General features: G+C 38.4%; 1 protein-coding gene across 1 annotated transcript; it reads right to left on the bottom strand.

Annotated features, from left to right (window-relative positions):
• Nucleotides 1–17,214: 17,214 nt before the first annotated feature.
• On the bottom strand, nucleotides 17,215–18,648 carry LOC119409479 (myelin-associated glycoprotein-like). The gene is made up of 6 exons (XM_037676374.1): nucleotides 18,603–18,648; nucleotides 18,111–18,506; nucleotides 17,732–18,028; nucleotides 17,514–17,613; nucleotides 17,330–17,365; nucleotides 17,215–17,251 (listed from the first exon to the last, which is right to left on the bottom strand). The coding sequence occupies exons 1-6, from the start codon at nucleotides 18,646–18,648 to the stop codon at nucleotides 17,215–17,217; spliced, it is 912 nt and encodes a 303-aa protein (XP_037532302.1).
• Nucleotides 18,649–20,961: the final 2,313 nt, after the last annotated feature.

The following is a 20,961-nucleotide window of genomic DNA, read 5'->3' as shown; positions in this document are numbered from 1 at the left end:
CCATCCATCCATCCATCCATCCATCCATCCATCCATCCATCCATCCACCCATCCATCCACCCATCCATCCATCCATTCTCTTTACCTGCTTATTCCTTTATTGGTTGTGGGGGTCGCCGGCACCCATGTCCAGCAATCACTATGCGAGGAGTGGGGGACACCCTGGACAGGCTCTAGTCCATCACAGGGACACATAAAGACAAACGAGACAAACAACCATTCACTCTCTCACTCACACCAAGGAACAATTTAGAGTTACCAATCAGCCTAGCATGCATGTTTTTGGTCTGTGGGAGGAAACCGGAGTACCTGGAGAATAGCCATGCATGCACGGAGAGAACATGGAAACTACACCCAGACAGGTTCCCGGACCAGGATTTGAACGAGGGTAGCCTGTTCGCTGAGAGGCAGCAGCTCTACCAGTTGCACCACCGTGCTGCCGAAACATTTTCTCTTTTATCCTAAAGAATTATTAAGTCTGGAAGTCTCCTTCCAACAATGTTACATTTCATTAAAATCTGTCTGCTGCGTAATGAGATATTTTGCTCATTTCACACTTTTCCTGACGTTGGAAGATAATTTATAACTCACAACATCAGTCTGCAACTGTACTTAATAGAGTGGAGTAACTGTCTCATTTATTCCTCTCTACATCGATGCAAGCATCAGGTGTGTGACTATCAGCTGAAAGCCATGTTCAGTCATATTTGTATTATAAAGTCACTGGAAAATAACAGCTAACAAAATAAATTATACAGCACACTGTCTTAGCTGTATGCAAACTTCATTGATATTGGTTAAAGAGGGTTGTTCGTATTAAAAGAAAATGTTTTAAAACAAAGTTTGTGAACAGCATTTTCCCTTGCACAGCAGTTTAAAAAAGTCTTAGAATGAACTTGAACACAAACCTTTTCTCTGGTCGAGGTGGTGGTCTCTGTGGACTGTTAGCCTGTTTTCTGTGGCTGAGAAAAATAAATCTGTAAACAAGCTAGTTTTCTTTAAGCCAACAGGAGCTACATTAACTGATTGTAATTAAATAAAGACAACTACCAACATCAACTGATCTCATATTCAAACACTATAAATTTAAATATGTTTACTCAACATTTTTCTGTAGAGAAATACACCCAACGCTGCAACTGTCATCAGTAGAATTGTGACTGGAAAGGCCACAGGGGCAACTTTTTGAAACTGGTACATTGATGTTCCTGGTGAAAAAAAAAAATCATACAAACTTATTAAGAACAAGCTCTCAATTCACTGTATAAAGTATTTCCATATGCAAAGCAGAAAAATGTGCTCACCCTTGACCATTAGAGTGACGGTGCTGCCTTGTTGAATTTCACGCCAGAAGATGGCTGTACAGGTCAGGCTTTGGACTCCGTCTCCTTCAGGAACAATGAAAGTAATGGTGGACGTCCTCTGCCAGGTGCCTCGTGATATCAGAGTGTCCGACACCTCGCTGGTGATATTGGGAACACTCCATGAAAACTCTGGAGGATGCGATGGGCATGTGTGACTGACAGAACAAGAGACAGAAACAGTTAAACCAGCGTTCACTTCAGCTGGCACTGTGCTCATCACTGGTTTGTCTGGGGAAGCTGAGGATGGAAAAAACAAAGTAGTGTTATATTTAAACTTGTAAAAGCTAAAAAAAAAATTGAGCCATATCAATAAAAAGTTTTGATTCTGAACCTTTCATTATGATGAATGCACAGTTGTTGGTGAATCTGTACTTCACAGCTCCTCTTTGTGCATGGAAACAGAAAGGGCCATTGTCAAAAGGTTTGATGTCATCAATCTCCAGTGAACATTCTTCTTCACGCATATCTCCCAGTAATTTGGTTCGATCCTTAAAATGATCCATTATGTAACTCTGTCCATTGTGGAAGACAATGTCGCCCCCAGTTTTTTTGTACCAGATTCCACGGGTCATGTATTCATGCTCTTTGCTCTGGAAACTGCAGGGGATCACCACACAAGACCTGGTCAGAGCACTGAATCTGTAAGGGACGTCCGCTTCAACAACTTGGAGTGCTATCAAGAGAAACAGTGGGGGGGAACTGTCAGGCTGCACAAACTGGAGGGGTTAAAAACTGTCCATCTCTTTGAAATCAGTCTATTTGTTGAGTTTTTTTGGAACTAAATATGCATTATGAGAGAAAATTAAATAAACACTCACCACCGGTGTCAAAAGGTTCATCTTCTCCAAATTTGTACTCGTATGCTGTGTGGAAAAAAAACAGTAGTTTTTCAAACCAGTTCAAACACTATGTTTTTTGAGGCCAAACTTTCATTAGTTACAAACTCAACACATGGTCTCATGCAATGGTTTAGGTTTTGTCATCATAGTGTTCTCTCACATCAGTATATGTTTTAGTTATTTTATAAAGTTAAACTATAACCATTATTATAAAAGCTCCAGTCTGGCATTAGCCTGACTTAGGAGAAAATCTTCCTATTTCTTCATACTCTGTCCCCGACAACTGATACTGATACTAACTATTGATAACTGTTTTATAAAACTTTTACATCAGAAAGGCCATACTATCATTTAAAGTTTTCCAAAAAATTTAGAGGGCCCATGTAACAGAAAATATTAGAGAAGATGGTAACTCGGGCCCTTTTCAACCTCCTGTTCAGTAAAACCCAGCAAGCTGTTTTCAACATTTGTGCTAATTTAACAAGCAGCTGGGTTTTCAGGTTTGACAATGGGGTTAATGTAACTATTTTAGACCTTTTCCAGAAAAAAAAACAATATCTCTTACAGTGTCAAACTAATAAGTGAACACAATGAGCAAGGTTTAAGAACTCACGTGCTATTTTGAGTATCGAAGAGGCTGAGGTTTCCCCTTTATTAAACTCTGCAGTGCATTTCAGATCTTTTCCATTGTCATCTAAAGACCCTATAAACGTTAGATTGGATGAAGTGTTATAAGTGTTCTTGGAGATCTCTGTGGTCTTTACTTTACTCTGCATGTCTGGGAAATTCCAAACAATGCTTGGTTTATTTTTCTTGCACTTGTGGGTGACTGAACAAACAACACTCTGTGCCATGCCCTCTATTGTTGCGCCAGGTGGGTGAGTCATGGTGATTTCATTATAAGGACCTGAACAGAAAAAAATGACAGTGAGGCCTAAAGCTAAAGAATATTGTAGGATCTTACTGGATTATAAGCCACTGCTGTACTCACATTCAACATTCAGTTTGAGTTCACTTCTGGCTGTTTGACCACTAGGATACCTAACGTTACACTCCACACTGTTGTGTTGTTCTTCTACAGTCCAAGCTTGTTCTACTGTTCTCTCCCACACTCCATCTGATACCTGAAAGTCTGTGACCTGGTCTGTTCCAGGAATACCACTTAGTGTAAGGACAGGAGGATCAGTGAAACATGTATGGCGGACAGTACAAGACACTTTGCTCTCTTCGCCCACCCTAGGGACACCAATTATGCTCATCTGTGGTTCTTCTGCACTTTCTAAAAAAAAGTAAAAATAAAAATGGTGAAGGGAAAGAACAAAACTGTATCATGAGTTTTTAGGATTTCATCTGAAAGGTTGGAAAGCCTTGTTTAAGTTTAAAATCATATTTATGATAACAATAAAAATACCTTAAATTAAAAATAAAGTTGGTGAATGAAGAATGTACAATGAAGGTTTAGCAAAACTAATTTGCTTCAACTAACAAAGACAATTTTTATTTAAATAAAGCTGAGCATTCAGACCAGAGCTTCATCTAAAATCTTCTCCTAGCTGTTGGTTGCCAAAGGTCGTTAAATATCCCCCAAACCCACATAATTACAAACGTGGAACTGACTAAAAGAGAAAAAAGAGGAATGCTTACCCGAAACTTCAAGTTGAGTAGATTTATCTAAGAATGAGTGATCCTCTGAGTGGTAGGAAGTCACTGAGTTCTTATCAATCCATGGGTATAGTCTGTCTTTGTTATGTGACATCTCCAGCTTGTCTATCTTTAGACTACAATTGCCCTCTGATACAGATCCAATTAGACTGGTTATCCCAGAAAATTTACTGATAATATTTCCTTCTCTTTGGTTGTATACAGATGGATATCCTTTTCTCTGGTATAAGTACCATATAACTTGGAGGCCATCTGGCTTGGTTGTACTGTAACTGAACTTGCATGGAATGATGATACATGAGCCCTTCAGTCCACGCAAACTTTCAGGTGTAGTGAAAGACCAATCCAAAGACAGCATGTTTTCTGAAAAAAAAGTTTTAAAGCAAGTAATCAATTTTTCTGAACGTAATAATTGGTTATAAATGAGTAAAATCATAAGTAGAAATATATTTTTAATGACTTGGTTGTGATGTAAGATTTTTTTTGAGTGTTTTATCAAGACTTATTAACTTTAACCTACTCAATTCTTAAACTAACTCAGTTTTCTGGTGCCTAAACTCAGCCAAAATGCATGTTGTAGTGTGAGACGCTTTAAGATCATGTCCCCTGCTGTCCGTGAGGCTGACTGTCTGCTTTGAAGACTAGGCTCATCACATACTTTTTTTAAACTTTATGGTTAGCGTTGGCTTGGGTTTCTTGAGACATCCCTTAATTATGCTGCTATAGGCTTAAACTGCTGGAGAACAAACTGATCACATTTTGTTACACAACTGTCGTTACCTATTCTACCGTTCTTGTTTGTATTTGCAATTATTAACATGTTTTTCTTTTTCTTTCTTCCCACAGAAGGTGTCACAACAGGCTGGTGCTGGTGAACCCAGTGGTGCAGGTAGGCAGGCAAGGACTCACAATGAATATAGACTAAATAATTTATTTACAAAAACAAAAGTGCTGACAGGGCAGCAACAACAAACATGGATGAACAGGAGGCACTGACAGAAAAGACAGGTCATCACCAGTGAACAGAAGACAATGCCAGGACAAGGAGTGAAACAAACACACAGGCTTAAATACAGGAAAACACCAATTAGACAAAGTGAAGACACCTGTGAGTAATCACAGATGCCAAAGACAGAGACTGAGGATGCAAGACATAAACACGACACAAGATGGAGCCAGATACTTAAGGAAACACAAACCCTATAAAATCAGAAGGGCTAGACACATAAATAAGAAAGATAATAATAAAGAAACATAAATCACAACTCCTATAGAAGGTACACCTGCAATAGCTATTCTGTGTTTGTCTGTATTGATTTCCTGTCCTCTCATACCCCAAAAAGTCGAGGCAGCTGGCTGCCTAATCTGAGCTTAATTCTGCTGGAGGTTTCTTTCTGTTAAAAGGGAGATTTTCCTTTCCACTGTCACCAATGTGCTGCTCAGGCCTAGAGATTTTGGCAAAGTGGAGACACAACAGAATCTGCTGGCTTCCCAAGATTTTTAACTTTTACTAGCTGTGAACATTTTTGTACAGTGCTCTGAGACAACGTTTGTCATGAGTTGGCAGTCACTATATAAATAAACTGAAATGAATTGAAGTGTTACCAAAAGAGACAAGTAAGAATGCAAAAAGAGTAACCCAAAACTTCTTGTGACAAAACAATACCAACAATTAATAGTGCAATTTACTTTATCTACAGTATAATGTCAAAAAACTGTGCAAAAGTCTTAACCCATCATAGCTGTCATTAACTTGTCAACTTTCCTTATGAAAGAAACACAGTATGTTGTCATGGTCAGACAAAATCTGGTCCAACAAAAACCTTCAAAATAAAAATAAGCTATGAAAAACTTTAAACTGACAACTTTTATTGGCACTTACTTTTTACCTGTAGGGGGGTGCTTTTTTCAGTATGTCCTTCCGAGAATTTGGCATTACATGTTAGTTGTTTACCATGGTCTTTAGCTGCTGATGTGAATGTCAGTGTGGTAACAGTTCGCCACAGAGCTTGTCCTGATACTTGGGCAGTAATTGTGGAAGCTGGCATGCTAGCATAGTTCCATGTGAGAGTTGGTGTATGTTGAGGGCAAGTGTACGAGGCTGTGCAGGTCACCGTTGTTGCAATTCCTTCAAGAAATTCAGTTGATGAAGGACTGATGCTTAATGGTAAAAAGGAGCCTAAGATTTAAGCAGTGAACAAATGGTTAATAAAGTTTAAAAAATGCATGAAACATGACTTTATTTTCAGTAATCATTACATACATTCAGCACTTATTGTTGTCGAAGAGCTTGCTGTTTTACCACCATAGTGTTGGACAGAGCACTCTACTGTTTGGTATTGTTTCATTATGGTCAAGGTTGTTGTTAGGGTGACTCTATATTTGCCACCACCAAGGTCAGTTTGACGTTGATGGTAGTTTTGCAGTGGAATGTTTAAAGTCAGGGTCGGGGGGTTAGGGTAACACGTGTAATCTGCAGAGCATTGCACCGTTACCGTTTTCCCAACCTTCCTTTCACCCGTGATCATAATTTCTGGATCTGTTGGCTTGCCTATAAAGAAAATATCAAAAACTGAAGAAAATGTATACAATACCATTTTAATTATCTTAAATGCAAAGTTTTGGCAACATACCCACTACATCAATAGTTACAGTTGTATCAAAGAATCGATAGGTGGATTTCCCCACATTCTCTGGATCTACCCAAGGATAAAGTTTCTGCCTGTGGTCAAATGAGTTTACTGGGTTGATGTATAGACTGCATTTCCTGTTGTCTGTGTACACATATGTTCTTCCTTTGTATTGGTGCATGACATCCTTAGTGTACCAGTTGTCATAAACCAAAGGGTATCCACGGTTCACCCACTTGTACCAAACTACACGACTTGGTCTTTTAGGTGGGTAGCGATAGTAGTCAAAGCTGCAAGGGATATAGACACAGGAACCCTCCAAGGCTTTAATATTGCTTGGCAGGTATACATGCCAAGCCTCAGATGTCCAACCTGTAAGAGGAAAAAATGCTCATGTGAAACCATACAACTCAGTTAGTGTTGATATGTTTAATAAAAAAAATTGAAGAAAATTTTTAAATTACCCAGAAAAAAGAAGTGTAGGAGCAAAGAGCTGAATTGAGACATTACTGAATCAAGGTGAAGAATTTAAGGTATCTAAAATACACAAAAATAGCCTTTACATTATGCATTGAAGCTTCATGAGTAAATATAAAATCATCTGTACATTTAAACATTCATGACAAAGAGAACATGTACAGACATTTTTAATTCTTATTTACAATGAGGTTCTAAAGCTTGAAAGATATTATTCTGGTGATCCAAGACAATTATTTTCACATTTCTTTCACCCACACTGATAGGCAATTATCATATTTACTCTCACATGCAAATACTTGAAGTAAACACTCAAATATGTATGGTTGTAGTTGGAAATCTGACCCTTCTAAGTTGAAATGTCATGAAACGCATGATGATGGGCTCACATGCACTGTAGATGAGTTCCTGTTCCCATCTTATGATTTTGAACTTTGTGACTGTTTTTAAATCTGGTTAATTTCATGACTGTAACATCTTTCTATTACTATAGTGTTCTATTCAAACACCCTAACCAAAAGCACAAAATAAAATTAGATACATTGTTGAAAAATATTTGAAATAAAACAAATATTTAGTCTCAAAACATAAAACGTTTAAAATCAATGAATTATAAATAATATTCTCTTTAAATAATCCAGTTATTCTTAAAAATATTCCTGAATGTTCTCACTAAACCTAAAACATAACAAGTCAAGTTTGCAGAAACTGTCTTTCATCTGAATTGTTTTTATCAATTTTACTCATCCTATTGGCATGGCAAAAATATAGGCGTGACAGGAAGACCAAGCTTGCTGAGCTTTATTAATTTATTACTTGGAAAATATCAGGAAGATCCAAGCAGCAGAATCTGTCTAACCTCAGATTTTCTGAGTGCTCGTTTGAGCAAGTTTGATCAAAACTGGAGGCCATACCACTTAGAAGATAGCATGATAGATATGTACGACATAGGACAACGATGCCCAATGAGGACATCTCAGAGGGCCTAACCATATCTTATCAGTAAATCTTAGTTTTCTACAACATCTATCTCAGGGGTGCCCACACTTTTTCAGCATGCGAGTTACTTTTAAGATGACCAAGTCAAAGTGCTCTATCTACTATAAGGCCCTGTTTACATGAGAACAACCTCTGGAAACTCTAGTGATTTTTCAATGTTTATTGGGGGAAATAAACAAAAACTGAGCAGGTTTACACGAAAAACACAGTAGTTTCCATGTCAGTCGGGTTGCCAGATAAGAAATTATGAACTATAGTACTGTTGCTTTAAAGTTATAGTATTTTTAATTAAACTGTCATATGTGCTGAGTAAAGATATTCTAAGATGAGGTGTGTGTTTTGTTTGTTGAACCTGTGCACAGAATAGAAGGGGGTAAATAAGACATTTTAAATTTATCTGGCAACACTGATACCGGACTCAGCTACATTCATGCAGCATCTTAATGGTTGCTACAACTATATTTTTCTTCTTTGTTTTATTTGACCAGGCAAATCTTAATGTGATCACATATATCTCTTTTACAAGGGAGGCCTGGGCCTGAAGGTAGTCTAATATGCATTTGTCTGTGGGAGGAAACTGGATTAGCCAGAGCACAACAATCATAAGAACATGCAAACTCTACACAGAAAGAAGCCAGGCTCAACCCAGGGCTCAAACCTACGTTCTTCGGGCTGTGAGACAACAGTGCAAACCACTAATCCACTGATCAGTGACATACACTTTAAATGTTTCCATACAGGAATGCCAACTTGACCTCTTTCTCCAGGTGAATAAAGCATTTTACCATCAGAGTGGGTTGTTTCTCTCTTCTGTATAGATGTTCAGTGAGCAATGGAAGCACAGACCAGTGTTTGGCATTTGTTTTGTTAATAAAAGTGTATTTGGCTGTCACAGTCTGATTATCATGGTTGGTGAATTCAGACTCAACATTACCAAGTTTAAAAAAAAAAATCTCTTAAAGAAGAGATGTAAGCTGTTTTGCATGAATTTATAAAGTGAGGCTGAATAAGGAACACAACTTCATCTTTCAGGTTTCAGGTTTGAACAGGTTTTATTAAGCTACTGTATAAAAAACATCTGGATGGAGGAATCTTTATTGTTTCTACAATTATTTTCTGTGAATGTGAGGCTACTCAGTCAGAACAGTGGTTTCAGTTACACATTTTAAAAACAAAAAGACAGTTTGTAAAATGCTGGCAAAATAAAAAAAAAATACTATGCTAAAAAGTAGCAGAAAAATAACACAAGAATAGTATTTCAGAGTACATGAATTACAAAGTACAAGAAAGCACATTTAGACCATTTAAATTGTGTTTATTACAAAGCTAAAAAAATATATGGCATATTGTTTTGCATTATTAAGTGGATTATTAACAGTTTCTCATTTTTTTGTACGCTCTAATGTTTCTACACAAAAAAATAATTAGTGAAACATGTTGCATTTTCATTATCAAATAAATATTAGCTTATCGGTTCACTTAATGTACACAACTTTATGAGCAGTTGATAAAAAACAGCATGTTAAATACAGTATGTAAATACTGTTAGACAAATACAACAATATACAAAGTGTTCTTTCTGCATGTTCCTTAAAAAACTGCACTGACTTACCTTCAAAGTTGATATTTTTCCAGATTCCTTCAAAACGTTCAAAAAACACTCGTGTTATCAAGCCTCCCAGAACCTGGGGGTGTGAGTTGTCTTTTAAAAAAAGGAAACGAAAGAGTTCTTTTTTGTAAAAGATGCTGGAACCACCCCCCTGTGCAAGAATACAAATGAAGTGCTGGGAAGGGAATGGTGAATGTGTTTCAGTAAAGTGACATCTTTTTTAGTCCAGGGTAACATGAAAAATTCCAGATTATGGTAAGGATTATAATTCAGTTGCTGTTAATTTGACTTTTTGTCATTTTGTTTTAGCCTTAAAAAAGTTTCACTCTCTAGTTGATTTTTGCCCACCACCAGAGGGAACAAGGTTTTTGTCCATGTCGGTGTGTGTTTTAATTTTTGTCTGTAGCTTTAGCAAAGAATCTCATAAAGCACTCGACGAATGTTTATAAAACATTCAGAAAGAAATCACTGGTACATCGACACCTGATGAACTTTTGGAGTTACTACAAATCAAAATGGCCACCACAGATATGCAACCTTAGCTAAATAAATAAATAAAAAAGTGACTTTAACTCAGTCATTTATGAAGACATTGAGCTAAATTTGGTGTGGTAGTAGCTGAGAGTCTTCCTCCACACATAATCTGAAAGTTACCACATTTTATGAGATCTTCCAACACCACTAGTCAGTGCATAGCCTACCGTCTGTTACAAGATTTGATTTAAACAGCTCAGTCATTTCACAATAGAAGGTCTAAGTTTTAAAGTCTGGCATGAAAAAAGTAATAACCATAATCATGACTGTTCATTTTATTAAAAAAAAAAAAGAAAAAGAAAAGAATAAAGCTGTAACAACTGGAATTTTAACAGTTGGTTTCATGTGTTTTTATTCTGCACATGTGTGTGGTCTGTCTTGTAAATGAGTCCCCGAGGCTCAATGGGTTTAACCTGTATAAATAAAGGTTGAATGTGTCACGCTCAGCGGCCCCCGCTGCCCCCCCCCCCCATCTGTTTAAGCCTCTGCTCCTCATACCACAGCCCCTGTTTTTAGATCATTCACGTTTTTTCCTGCTTTAGTTGTGAGTTACTGCAGTCTTGCGCATGTTACCAGCTCCTGAGATTCGGACCGGTACCGGGACCCACCTGGCCCACATCTCAGACTGGTTCCAGAGACAGAAGAGCGGTCCGGTACCAGAACCAGAACCTCCTACCAGACGCTGCCGGTTTTAAAAATAAACTTTTAAATATTTTAAAAACCTTTTTCTGAGTCTGTGCTTGTCTGACCCACCCCAATTCGTGACAGAATGAGTGTATTGGGCCTCCTGAAATTGATTTTTTTTCTATTCTAAATTAGATCACAATTGACCAAATGAAACTTTTTATGAATAAACAAGATGTAAAACCAGTGATTAAGAGCACGTATTTTTTTTATTATTGTACAGTGACGTCACTAATGAAGGGAGAAGAGTGGCCTTCCATGGACATCTGATCTACTGTAGTCACGTGATCCCTCCTGCTGGCCAGTAGAGGCACAACAAGCACAAGACGTACCTGTATGCAATCATACAGCAGAAACACAGAGGCGAATCTGAACTTTCACACTGATAAGTAAAATTACTTGAAGATTTTTCTTCCTGCTGGTCTCACGTGGCCTCATGGGTCATTGTTCAAGCTTGATGGTATTTTGAAAACATACACTGGAGAGAGTTAAATGCTACAAACGGCATCAGACCTGATGAGATGGTTTATTGGTACGTTGAAAACTTCCTGATATGTATTTATAATGTGCAGTTGTCATGTTATTATTCAGTTCAAGGCTATATTTTAAACTAAATAAAGTAACCCAAGTGTTACTGTGTTACAAGACAACGATAATGATCAAACCAAAACAAACCCCTCACCTCTCCTCCTCCATCAGCCTCTGTAGCATCCCGATATTAAGCTCAAGAAAAGTCTGTCAGCTCATCCGCCATCATTCAACTGAACAAACAAGACAGCAATCTGCCGTTTTGATGGATTTGATGGTGACAGATTTTAGTGAAAGCTTCAAAGAGGTGCTTCAGAACTGGGGCTCTAAAGCAATTTGACAACATCAGATTCTGTTGTTAAAAATAAAATAAATACTTCAGTTTGCACATTTTTTCTTTTTACTGCAATGACTGCTGCTTCAATCTTCCTCTATGTTGTTCAGCTCATGGGTAATGTTTTAGTAATGATGTCTGAACCACAGTTTTGGTGACTCTGAGTGACAAAGCTAACAGCTAAATAGAACATAATGAGAATAATAAAACTGGAAGAGCGCTTCCCAGTTTCCACCAGTGGTCATGATTAAGTTAAGAATAAAACAATATTATTTTCTTGTTCATCTTCAACGCTGCCCTCTGCCTCCCCAAAAATGGTCCCCTCATTTATATATATTATTGTCATTTCACTTTATCAACATTTACTTCCTTCATTGTTCTTCAATAATACGTTTTAACCACTTAATTTTTTTGTGATGCAACCCTTTAATTACTGTGGTTTTAATTATATGTTTAGTCCTGCATAGGAGCTCCATAATATTTTCCTGTGTTTTTTTTTATTATTAATTTTAATAATATAATTTTTGTTGTTTGTATATATAGTTTGACATGACTATCAACAAGGAAGTGGGCCTGCAATGGAGGAGGGGGCGTGACAAAGAGACCATCTTAGCACCAACATAACTGCTTTGTTCCACTTTGGAGTAAGCTGTTGGGGGAAGAATCAGTTTTGTTGTGTGTTTCCTTGACTGATGAAGCCTTCTGGATGGAAGGCGAAACGTTTCAGCACAAAAAAAGAAACTGTCCAGTGTCCAGATGACCTGACTGAAAAATGTTGGATTGTATAAACTGGATTATTGAGCATGGACTTTGTTGTTAATATAATTTTTACTTTAAATTCATGCATGTGTCACAAAAGTTTTAAAACCAGTGATCGAGAACACAAAGTCTTTGACATTTGTTTTATGGAGTTGTTCAAATTGGCTTTTAATTAGTATGATTTTGTCTTATGTCATACGTATGTTGTTTTATCTTTTGTGTTTTTATATATTATCTTTTGTGTTTCTGTCTTATATTCTGTAAAGCACTTTGCTGTTTCTGACCTGTACACTGTGCTATATAAATAAAATTTAATAACTTACCAAAAAAGTGAGAAGCAGAGTCTTGTTCTAAGGAACAAGAGTTTTGCACCATGGTCAGAAAAAAACTCTGTCAACAATTTGATTCATAAAAACACACATGAGCTGTAAAATTCAATACAATAAATTTAGCTTTTAATCACAATACAGTGAAATGATGGCGCCGTTGTACGTGGCAGGTCGTCTCTCACTCTCCGTACTTTTCGTTATTCTGTTGTTTTTAAGTGAAGTCAAGGCACTATTGGTGTATGATCGCCAAACGTTATTAGATCTAAGGCCATTTATCCACAGTGTGGCTGCTTTTAATACATGGGAACATAAAATTCCACCCCAACTTCTGTCGGGTATTCCAGCTCACCTGTGCCGGGCTCCGGCACTGCTCCACCGGCGGAAACGTCATCGCCGCCGTGGCAAACGCGGTGGACGCCTGGTGAGGCTGAAAGCCTTTTTGTCACGGCGCAACGGTTCCCAGCCAGTTCCTGAAGTGTTTCCTGGCGTGTTTCTACCTTGGCATTTTCTGGAGCCGGTGGATGCTTGCCTGGTTTGTGTTTTTGGTGAAGATGCCCCCCGACGTCAGCGCCCCTGCCCCCCCGGCTCAGCAGGTGTGGAGTGAACCCACTGAACCTGACACAGCTGAGTCGGACCCTCCCTCAGCGCGACAACCCCGCTCCAGCTCCAGCCAGGATCGGCTTGGTGAACGCCAGATCGTTGGTCAATAAAACTTTTATCCTGAGGGATTTCTTCAGCTCCCATAACCTGGACTTCCTCTGTATTACAGAGACTGGGCTGAGTGAAGTTGAGTCAGCTGCTCTGTCGGAGCTTTTACCAACAGGCTGCTCTTATTTTAACTCCCCACGATCATCAGGCCGAGGAGGAGGAACTGCAGCCGTGTTTAAAGATGTTTTTAGTTGTAAACAGTGTTTTAAACAGCATCACTTCACCAGCTTTGAGCTGACCTGCTTTGAAGTGGGCCGCTCTGACCCGACATTCTGTGCTGTCATCTACCGTGCTCCCAAATATAATAAGGATTTTATTAGTGACTTTTCAGATTTTCTTTCTGAAATAGTGACTGGATATGACCATCTCGTTATTATGGGTGATTTGAACATCCACGTTTGTTGCCCAGACAAACCTCTGGTAAAAGAATTTTTAATTCTCATTGACTCTTTTAATCTGGTGCATTCTGTGTCTGGACCTACACACGATAAAGGTCACACTCTAGATCTTGTACTCTCTTTGGGATCACCTGTGTCTAATCTGGAAATTCATGATTCTATAATCTCTGATCATATGCCTGTAACATTCCAGACTGTTCTCACATATGCTCCTGTTAAAACTCACACTCCTGCTCAGAGCTGTCGGATTATTAACCCCTCCACTGCTGGTCAGTTCACTGAGGTTTTCTGCCAGCTCTGTCCACATGCCTCAACTGATGCTGAGGATCTGAGTTCTTGGCTCCATTCATCCTGTCTGACTGTGTTGGATACTGTGGCTCCTTTAAAGACCAAACAGCCTGGATTTAAACATGAGCCATGGCTTCAGAACAGAACAGCTTGAGCTGTCAGACAGGAATGTTGCAGAGCGGAACGCAGGTGGAGAAAGGACAAGCTGCAGGTGTCCCTTCAAATTTTTAAAGACTGTTGGCGCAATTACCAGGACACAGTTAAAGCAGCCAAAAAGGACTATTTTTCTAACTTGATTTTATCCCACAGCCACAACCCACGTGTTCTTTTTAGTACCATTGACTATTTTCTTAATTCTCCACAGACACCTGGTTTTGAATCATCTACTCAGTTGTGCAATAATTTTATGCAGTTTTTTATTGATAAGGTCACCTCTATAAGGGCTTCCATCTTATGCCCAAACTTTGACCCCTCTGTGTGTGTCCCCTGCTCTGCTGCTTTCAATCAGTTTGAGCTGGTGACTGTGTCATTTTTAGAGGACATGGTCACTCAGATTAAGCCTTCTGGTTCTCCATATGTTGCTCTTCCACCACACTTTCTTAAAGAGGTTTTCCCTTGTTTTAAACACTTGGTTCTTGACCTTTTTAACAGTAGTTTGTTGTCTGGAGTAGTCCTTGCTAATTTTAAACATGCTGTTGTGCAGCCCCTATTAAAAAAACCTGGTCTCGATCCCACTGTGTTGGGGAATTTTAGGCCCATCTCTAAGCTTCCCCTCCTGTCAAAAATCTTGGAGAAAATTGTTTATGCTCAGTTAAAATCCTTCCTGGATGAACATAACATCATGGATGTGTTCCAGTCTGGATTTAAAACTTTCCATAGCACAGCGTCAGCTCTGCTGAGAGTTTTTAATGACGTCCTCCTGGCATGTGACTCAGGTGATCATGTGATTCTTGTTTTACTGGACTTAACTGCTGCGTTTGACACAGTGGACCACACGTTATTGTCACGTCTACAGCATCAAGTAGGCATTGGTGGGACTGCTCTGGAGTGGTTGGGGTCCTATCTGACTGACAGAACTTTCTCTGTAAAAACTGCTGGGCATGAATCCTATTCTGCTCCTTTGTCATGTGGCGTACCTCAGGGATCAATTTTAGGGCCTTTGCTTTTTTCTTTATATCTGCTTCCTCTAGGATCAATTTTTAGAAAACACGCCATCTCCTTTCACTGCTATGCTGATGATTGCCAAATCTATGTTCCTTTGAGGCGAGTTGATGCCTGGTCCATTAAACCTCTTTTATCGTGTCTCGAGGATCTTAAAGCTTGGATGGCCCTAAACTTCCTGCATTTTAATGAAAAAAAGACTGAGGTACTTGTTTTTGGACCTAGTGGAGCTTGTTTGAGCCCTCTAGTCGACTTAGACCCCATAACAATGTACGTAAAGTCTACAGTTACAAATCTTGGTTTTAAGATGGACAGTGATTTTAAACTCGACAGTCAAATAAGGGCCACAGTAAAGTCTGTTTTTTATCATTTGAGAAAATTGGCAAAAGTAAAACCTATTCTTTCAAGGCAACAGTTTGAAACAGTAATCCATGCCTTCATTTCATCATGGCTGGATTACTGTAATTCTCTCTATCTCGGAGTCAGCCAGTCCTCACTCGCACGTCTGCAGCTGGTGCAAAATGCTGCTGCACGCCTTTTAACTGGAACAAACAAAAGACAGCACATCACACCTGTCCTGGCTTCTCTCCACTGGCTGCCCGTGTATTTTAGAGTTCATTTTAAAATTCTTTTGTTTGTTTTTAAGGTTTTAAACAGTCTTGCCCCCCCTTATTTAACAGAGCTTCTCCACCATTACACTCCACCTCGGTCACTCAGGTCTGCTGACCAGCTGCTCCTGGTCATCCCCAAGAGTAAGAGGAAGCTTCGAGGAGACAGGGCCTTCTCTGTTAGTGCCCCTAAATTATGGAACACTCTGCCTTCGTACATTCGACAGGCCCCCTCGCTGTCCATTTTTAAAACCCATCTAAAAACTCATCTCTATTCGTTGGCCTTCAACCCAACTGAGTCTTGATTTTACTTTATTTTATTGGTGTTGACTTTATCTGTTTAACTTGTTGTTTTATTGTGTTTTAAATTGAGTTGTGTGCTTGGGTTTGTAGCTCTGTTTTTATGCTGTCTTTTGTCTTGTTTTTAACTGATGTTTCAGCACTTTGTTTCAGCTATGGCTGTGTTAAAGTGCTTTATAAATAAAGTTGATGATGATGATGACAATACAACATATTTTGAGTTTGAGATAAATCAATAAAATGCAACAAAGCAAAGCAAACTGATGATTCTGAGTTAAAACTATTTTTTATTACCAGCTTAAAAAAAAAAACCCTCACCAACACATCTCATCTTAAAAACATCAAACACTTAGACACAGCTTTCACTTTCAACTTCGTATCTTTTGTGGGTTGAACACCCACTCAGCTTCACGCCTGAAACATTTCCTGGCAGTTCTTTTGCACTTGGGAGCTTTTGGGTCAAAAAGCATCTCAGCAGACAAAAATGTCAAAAACACCTGCCAAGTACTGTACTGAAAAAATCGCAGTACATCTGGATTCTCAGATTTACTCAGACACAATTAATAACTTAACTGGGAGCAGCGATGTTAGATGGAAAGGTGAGTGCCTCCTTGTGTTCACAAACAGACTCTCTTGGAGAGATTTCACAACATTTACATCACTACACAGCTGAGAATAGCTACATTAATGTAGCAGCAAATATTAATATTTGTTCCATTTGATGAATAAAGTTAGTGATAGAAAAACATGAAGGCGGTGAACACAGTCAAACTACCATGACAGGAAAAAAAAAAAAGCAAATCCTTTTACAGCACATGAGAAGCGCATCTAAAAACAGCAACCGCGCTTCCACACGTAAATGGAAACAACCGTTCGCTGGTCTTCATTATCTCGTGCCTGTTGGCGTTGGAGAACCCCTGGAATGAAACCTGTAGATTTCACAGCTTTATTTGAAGATTGATTTAGATGTGACAGAGAAAAAATATGTCCAACCAGTGTTCTCTCACCTTCTGGACACCCTGGACAGCCGGCTCCACATGCTGAATATAACAAAACATTTTACAAACATTTCAAGGTTTGGTACGTAATGAATAGCATCTGCTTTAGGATCATTTTACCTGCCATCCTGATGCTGAAGCTCTGCAATCCGATTCCTCCAGCAATAAATAAATTAGACATATATCAATAATGAATACTTGCTTAAATCTTAAAGGTAAAATGGAGACATGATTGATGATGTTCTTCTAAAGCATCTTTGTCCGTGTGATTTTCTGTCAGTGCTTGGACTGTTTTATTACTCACTTGTATTTTTTCACCATGAAAACACAGAAGACTCCAAAGATCACAGCGAGACTTGCTGCCACTGCTGCATGAATGATGACGTGGTTAACGCTAGGTGCGCCTGACAACAGAGTTTTAAAAATATTTTTTAGCAAAGAAGACTCTCAGTAAATACAGTTTATCAGCTTGAAAAATGAGGTCATACACAAAATTCAACAAGAAAGGAAAGAAAATCTTACGTTTCACGTTGAGTGCCACACCTGCAGATGATGTCCTCCCTCCGTGAAATGTTGCTGTGCAGGTCAGATCACTGGTGTCATGGATTTCCTCAGGAATAAAGGTCAGGATAGATTCCACCTCCCAGATTCCATGGTTAATGTCTTGATAGATCTCGAAGGTCTCCTCTTTAGTCCCCTGACTCCACGTGAGTGTTGGCATGTATGAGGGGCAGGTATGGCGGACCGAACACACGGCTGTGTAAGGTTCTCCTGGAGTGGCTGTCCCTGGATGACTGAGTACGGGTTTTGGAGGATCATCTATTGATGAAAAAGAAAGACATCAGTTAAAGAGCAAACAAATAATACTGATTGATGACATCATGAAAAGATGATGACGTACTGAGCATTTTGAGCCCAACGCACTCCTCAACAAATGAGAACTTGTCAATGGTCGGTGCGTTGTCTTCTGTTTTGACCAGTTCAATTCGGTAACAGAAAGGGCCGTTGTCATGATCATTGACCGGCATAAGTTCTAAGGTGCAGTTGTCCTGACCCAGACTTCCCAATAGCTTTGTTCGTTTTTTAAAGCTGTCCAGGATTTTTGTTTCATCGTCGTGGTAGATGTTTTTTGTGACTTGGTCTTTAAGATGCCAGATGCCTCGGAGTCTGGATGTAGGCAGAGCTCCCCGAGGATGGCTGAACGAACATGGCACCACAACACAAGAGGACACCAAGGCTTCAAGGCTGTTTTCAACAGACGCCTTCCACTCCTCACAAAACACAAGGCTGCAAACACCTGAAAATGATATAACACAAGAGGCTACAAATGACTAATAAATAGCAAAAAAAAAAAAAAAAAAAAGGAAAATAAGGAAATGTCCAAATACATTACCTGCCAAAAGCAGACAAAATGTGATTATCTTTTTCTCGTTGTCCATTCTGCTGAGGTGCTGGTGGTTTAACACACCGTGAATGTTTAGATCAAGTTAGAGGATATCAATACAAAAATTTGATTGTTTTTACAAAAATATGAAATATAGTAGACACACAAGTTTGTCTTTCTATCTTTATGGGGACTTTGCATTGACTTCCATTCATTTTTTCATTCATGTTTATAGCCTAACCCTGACCTTTACCCTAAACTTAACTGTTACCAATACATACCTAGCCCTAAACTTTACCATTACTAGTACATACCTAACCCTTAACCTGTTCCCAATTACTTTAGCCCTAAACTTAACCCCTAACCCACCAATGGCACTTCTTGTTATGGGGCCGGGGCTTTGGGGCCCCACACGGAGGAGTTGATCCTCATAATGTAATATGTGTTGGGAAATGGTCCTTACAAGGTAACAAATACAAAGACACACTTAAAAAAATAGCTGGGTTTTACTAATGCTGTGATATTCTCAGTGTGCTACAGTGTTGGATCACAAACAAAACATAAATGGGTAAAGTAAAATCAGGCTTAAGTATTTATATGATCTGGAACTGTGAATCTGATAAAGTTAAAATTTGTGTGTTATAAATATTACTGCCAATGTAAATGAATATCCTACAAGATAAAAAAATTAAGATTTTCTAAACAGATTTTATGTTGGGCTTTATGAATAGCTGTAGCTTGTGGGAAGAAAAAAACTGTGTTATTTAGGTTCGAGCATTTCCCTGATTTAAAATATAGTTTTTAGTTTAAATTTTACATCTGACCATTAAAAAAAAAATTTATTTAGTTGAATATGAAAGATGTTTTTTTATTTTATGTCAAAAAACTACAAATATACTGCATTTGGTAAAAGTGAACTGCTATAATACAAAAATAGTCTTGCAATTATAAAACATTTTTATAGATTGTAGTTTTTTTTAACAAATTTAAGTACAATTCCTTCCTATTTAATAAACATTACTGCAATATAATCAAACATTTCCACTAAAACAATTTGATGAAGCCCTTTTAAAAAGGACAAAATGTTGTTGTCAAACTGGCATGTGAGCATCTAAAAACACAAATCTATCCGTTCTCTTTACTCCCTGAATCCTGTTTGTTGAAGCTGATGCCCATTTCCAGCAGTCCACAGTGTTACTGTGAGGATTTTGTTTAATTTTGTGTTTTGTTTTTCTGAGAAGCCACTTGAACTCCTCCTTTAAACCGATGGAGGAAATACCTCCATCTGTATTATTTATTTGTTTATTTTACAATTAGGAAGTGTTATAAGTGTGATGTTACACAACACCCACAGCAAAATATTTCTTCTGAAGATGAACAAACACCTTTACAGCTTCAGTTAATTACTCGCCCTCATGCCAGTTAAAAGACAAGTTCAGTTTGTCCATATACCTCTCTAACATTTACCGCTGCACACTACTGGAGAGAGACAACATTTTTCATTGTTCAGTTCAAACTTTCCAAGTTTTTGTCATTTGATATTGCACCCAATAAATGTTGTTTTGGAAATTCTAACCGTTCACTTTTACTTACTACTCTTACTTTAAGTACATTTTATATGAGAAATCTACTTTTGATACTTAAGTACATTAAACGTCAGATACTTTAAGACTTTTACTCAAGTAATAATTTTTAAAGGAGACTTTAACTTTTACCAAAGTAATCTTGTACTTTCATTGAAATATCACTGAGGTACTTCATACATAAATTATGGGATTTGCCTGGTTCAATAAAGGTTAATAATAATAAGACATTTGCATTTAATCTGCATTTAATTCTTAAGTCTTTGTTTGCAGGCGAGCTGAGAGAGTGTTTGTGTCCCATGCAGGTGGGACCTGTTGAAGCAGATTAACAGCAGGTTTAAAGGTGGTGTTTATCTTGTATCCAGCAGTGATCCATGGTGAGTCTGTGATCCTGGTCTTCTTGTTCCTGGTGCATCATTCTGTTGCCTTTCAGTTCTGTGTTGCTAAATGCCTCCTCTGCTCTAGCCTACATTATCATTATACTGAAGATGTAAGATTGGCAAATCAACTCCGTCCAGTGTTCATGCTTGCCTGTTCCACTCTCTCCAGTCTAGCCTGCTCACCTGTACTTACCTTGGTTTGTGGAATCCCTTGCCTCCTCTTCCAAACCTGGAACAATGGAACGACATTAGAATCTTAATATCTTAATATCTTATCCTAATCCGTTCCCCTTCTATTGTAAATAAATCTGTTCTTGTCTGAGCCTGCGTTCTTGGTTTCTGGTAACACGAGCACAAATATACACAACTATATGACTACGTTTTCATGATAAAACTTAAGTTTGA

The sequence above is a fragment of the Nematolebias whitei genome, chromosome 5, assembly GCF_014905685.2.
Source record: "Nematolebias whitei isolate Nwh7 chromosome 5, NemWhi1, whole genome shotgun sequence".
Taxonomy (NCBI): Eukaryota; Metazoa; Chordata; class Actinopteri; order Cyprinodontiformes; family Rivulidae; genus Nematolebias; species Nematolebias whitei.
This window is presented reverse-complemented; position numbering and strand designations above follow the sequence as displayed.

Bases quoted from the DNA above. Each gene is read 5' to 3' on its own strand.
- LOC119409479 (XM_037676374.1), bottom strand. From the start codon at position 18,648: ATGGACAACGAGAAAAAGATAATCACATTTTGTCTGCTTTTGGCAG. The intron at 18,507-18,602 runs GTAATGTATTTG...TATCATTTTCAG, and splicing joins ATTTTGTCTGCTTTTGGCAG to GTGTTTGCAGCCTTGTGTTT. The intron at 18,029-18,110 runs GTACGTCATCAT...TTTCATCAATAG, and splicing joins CGTTGGGCTCAAAATGCTCA to ATGATCCTCCAAAACCCGTA.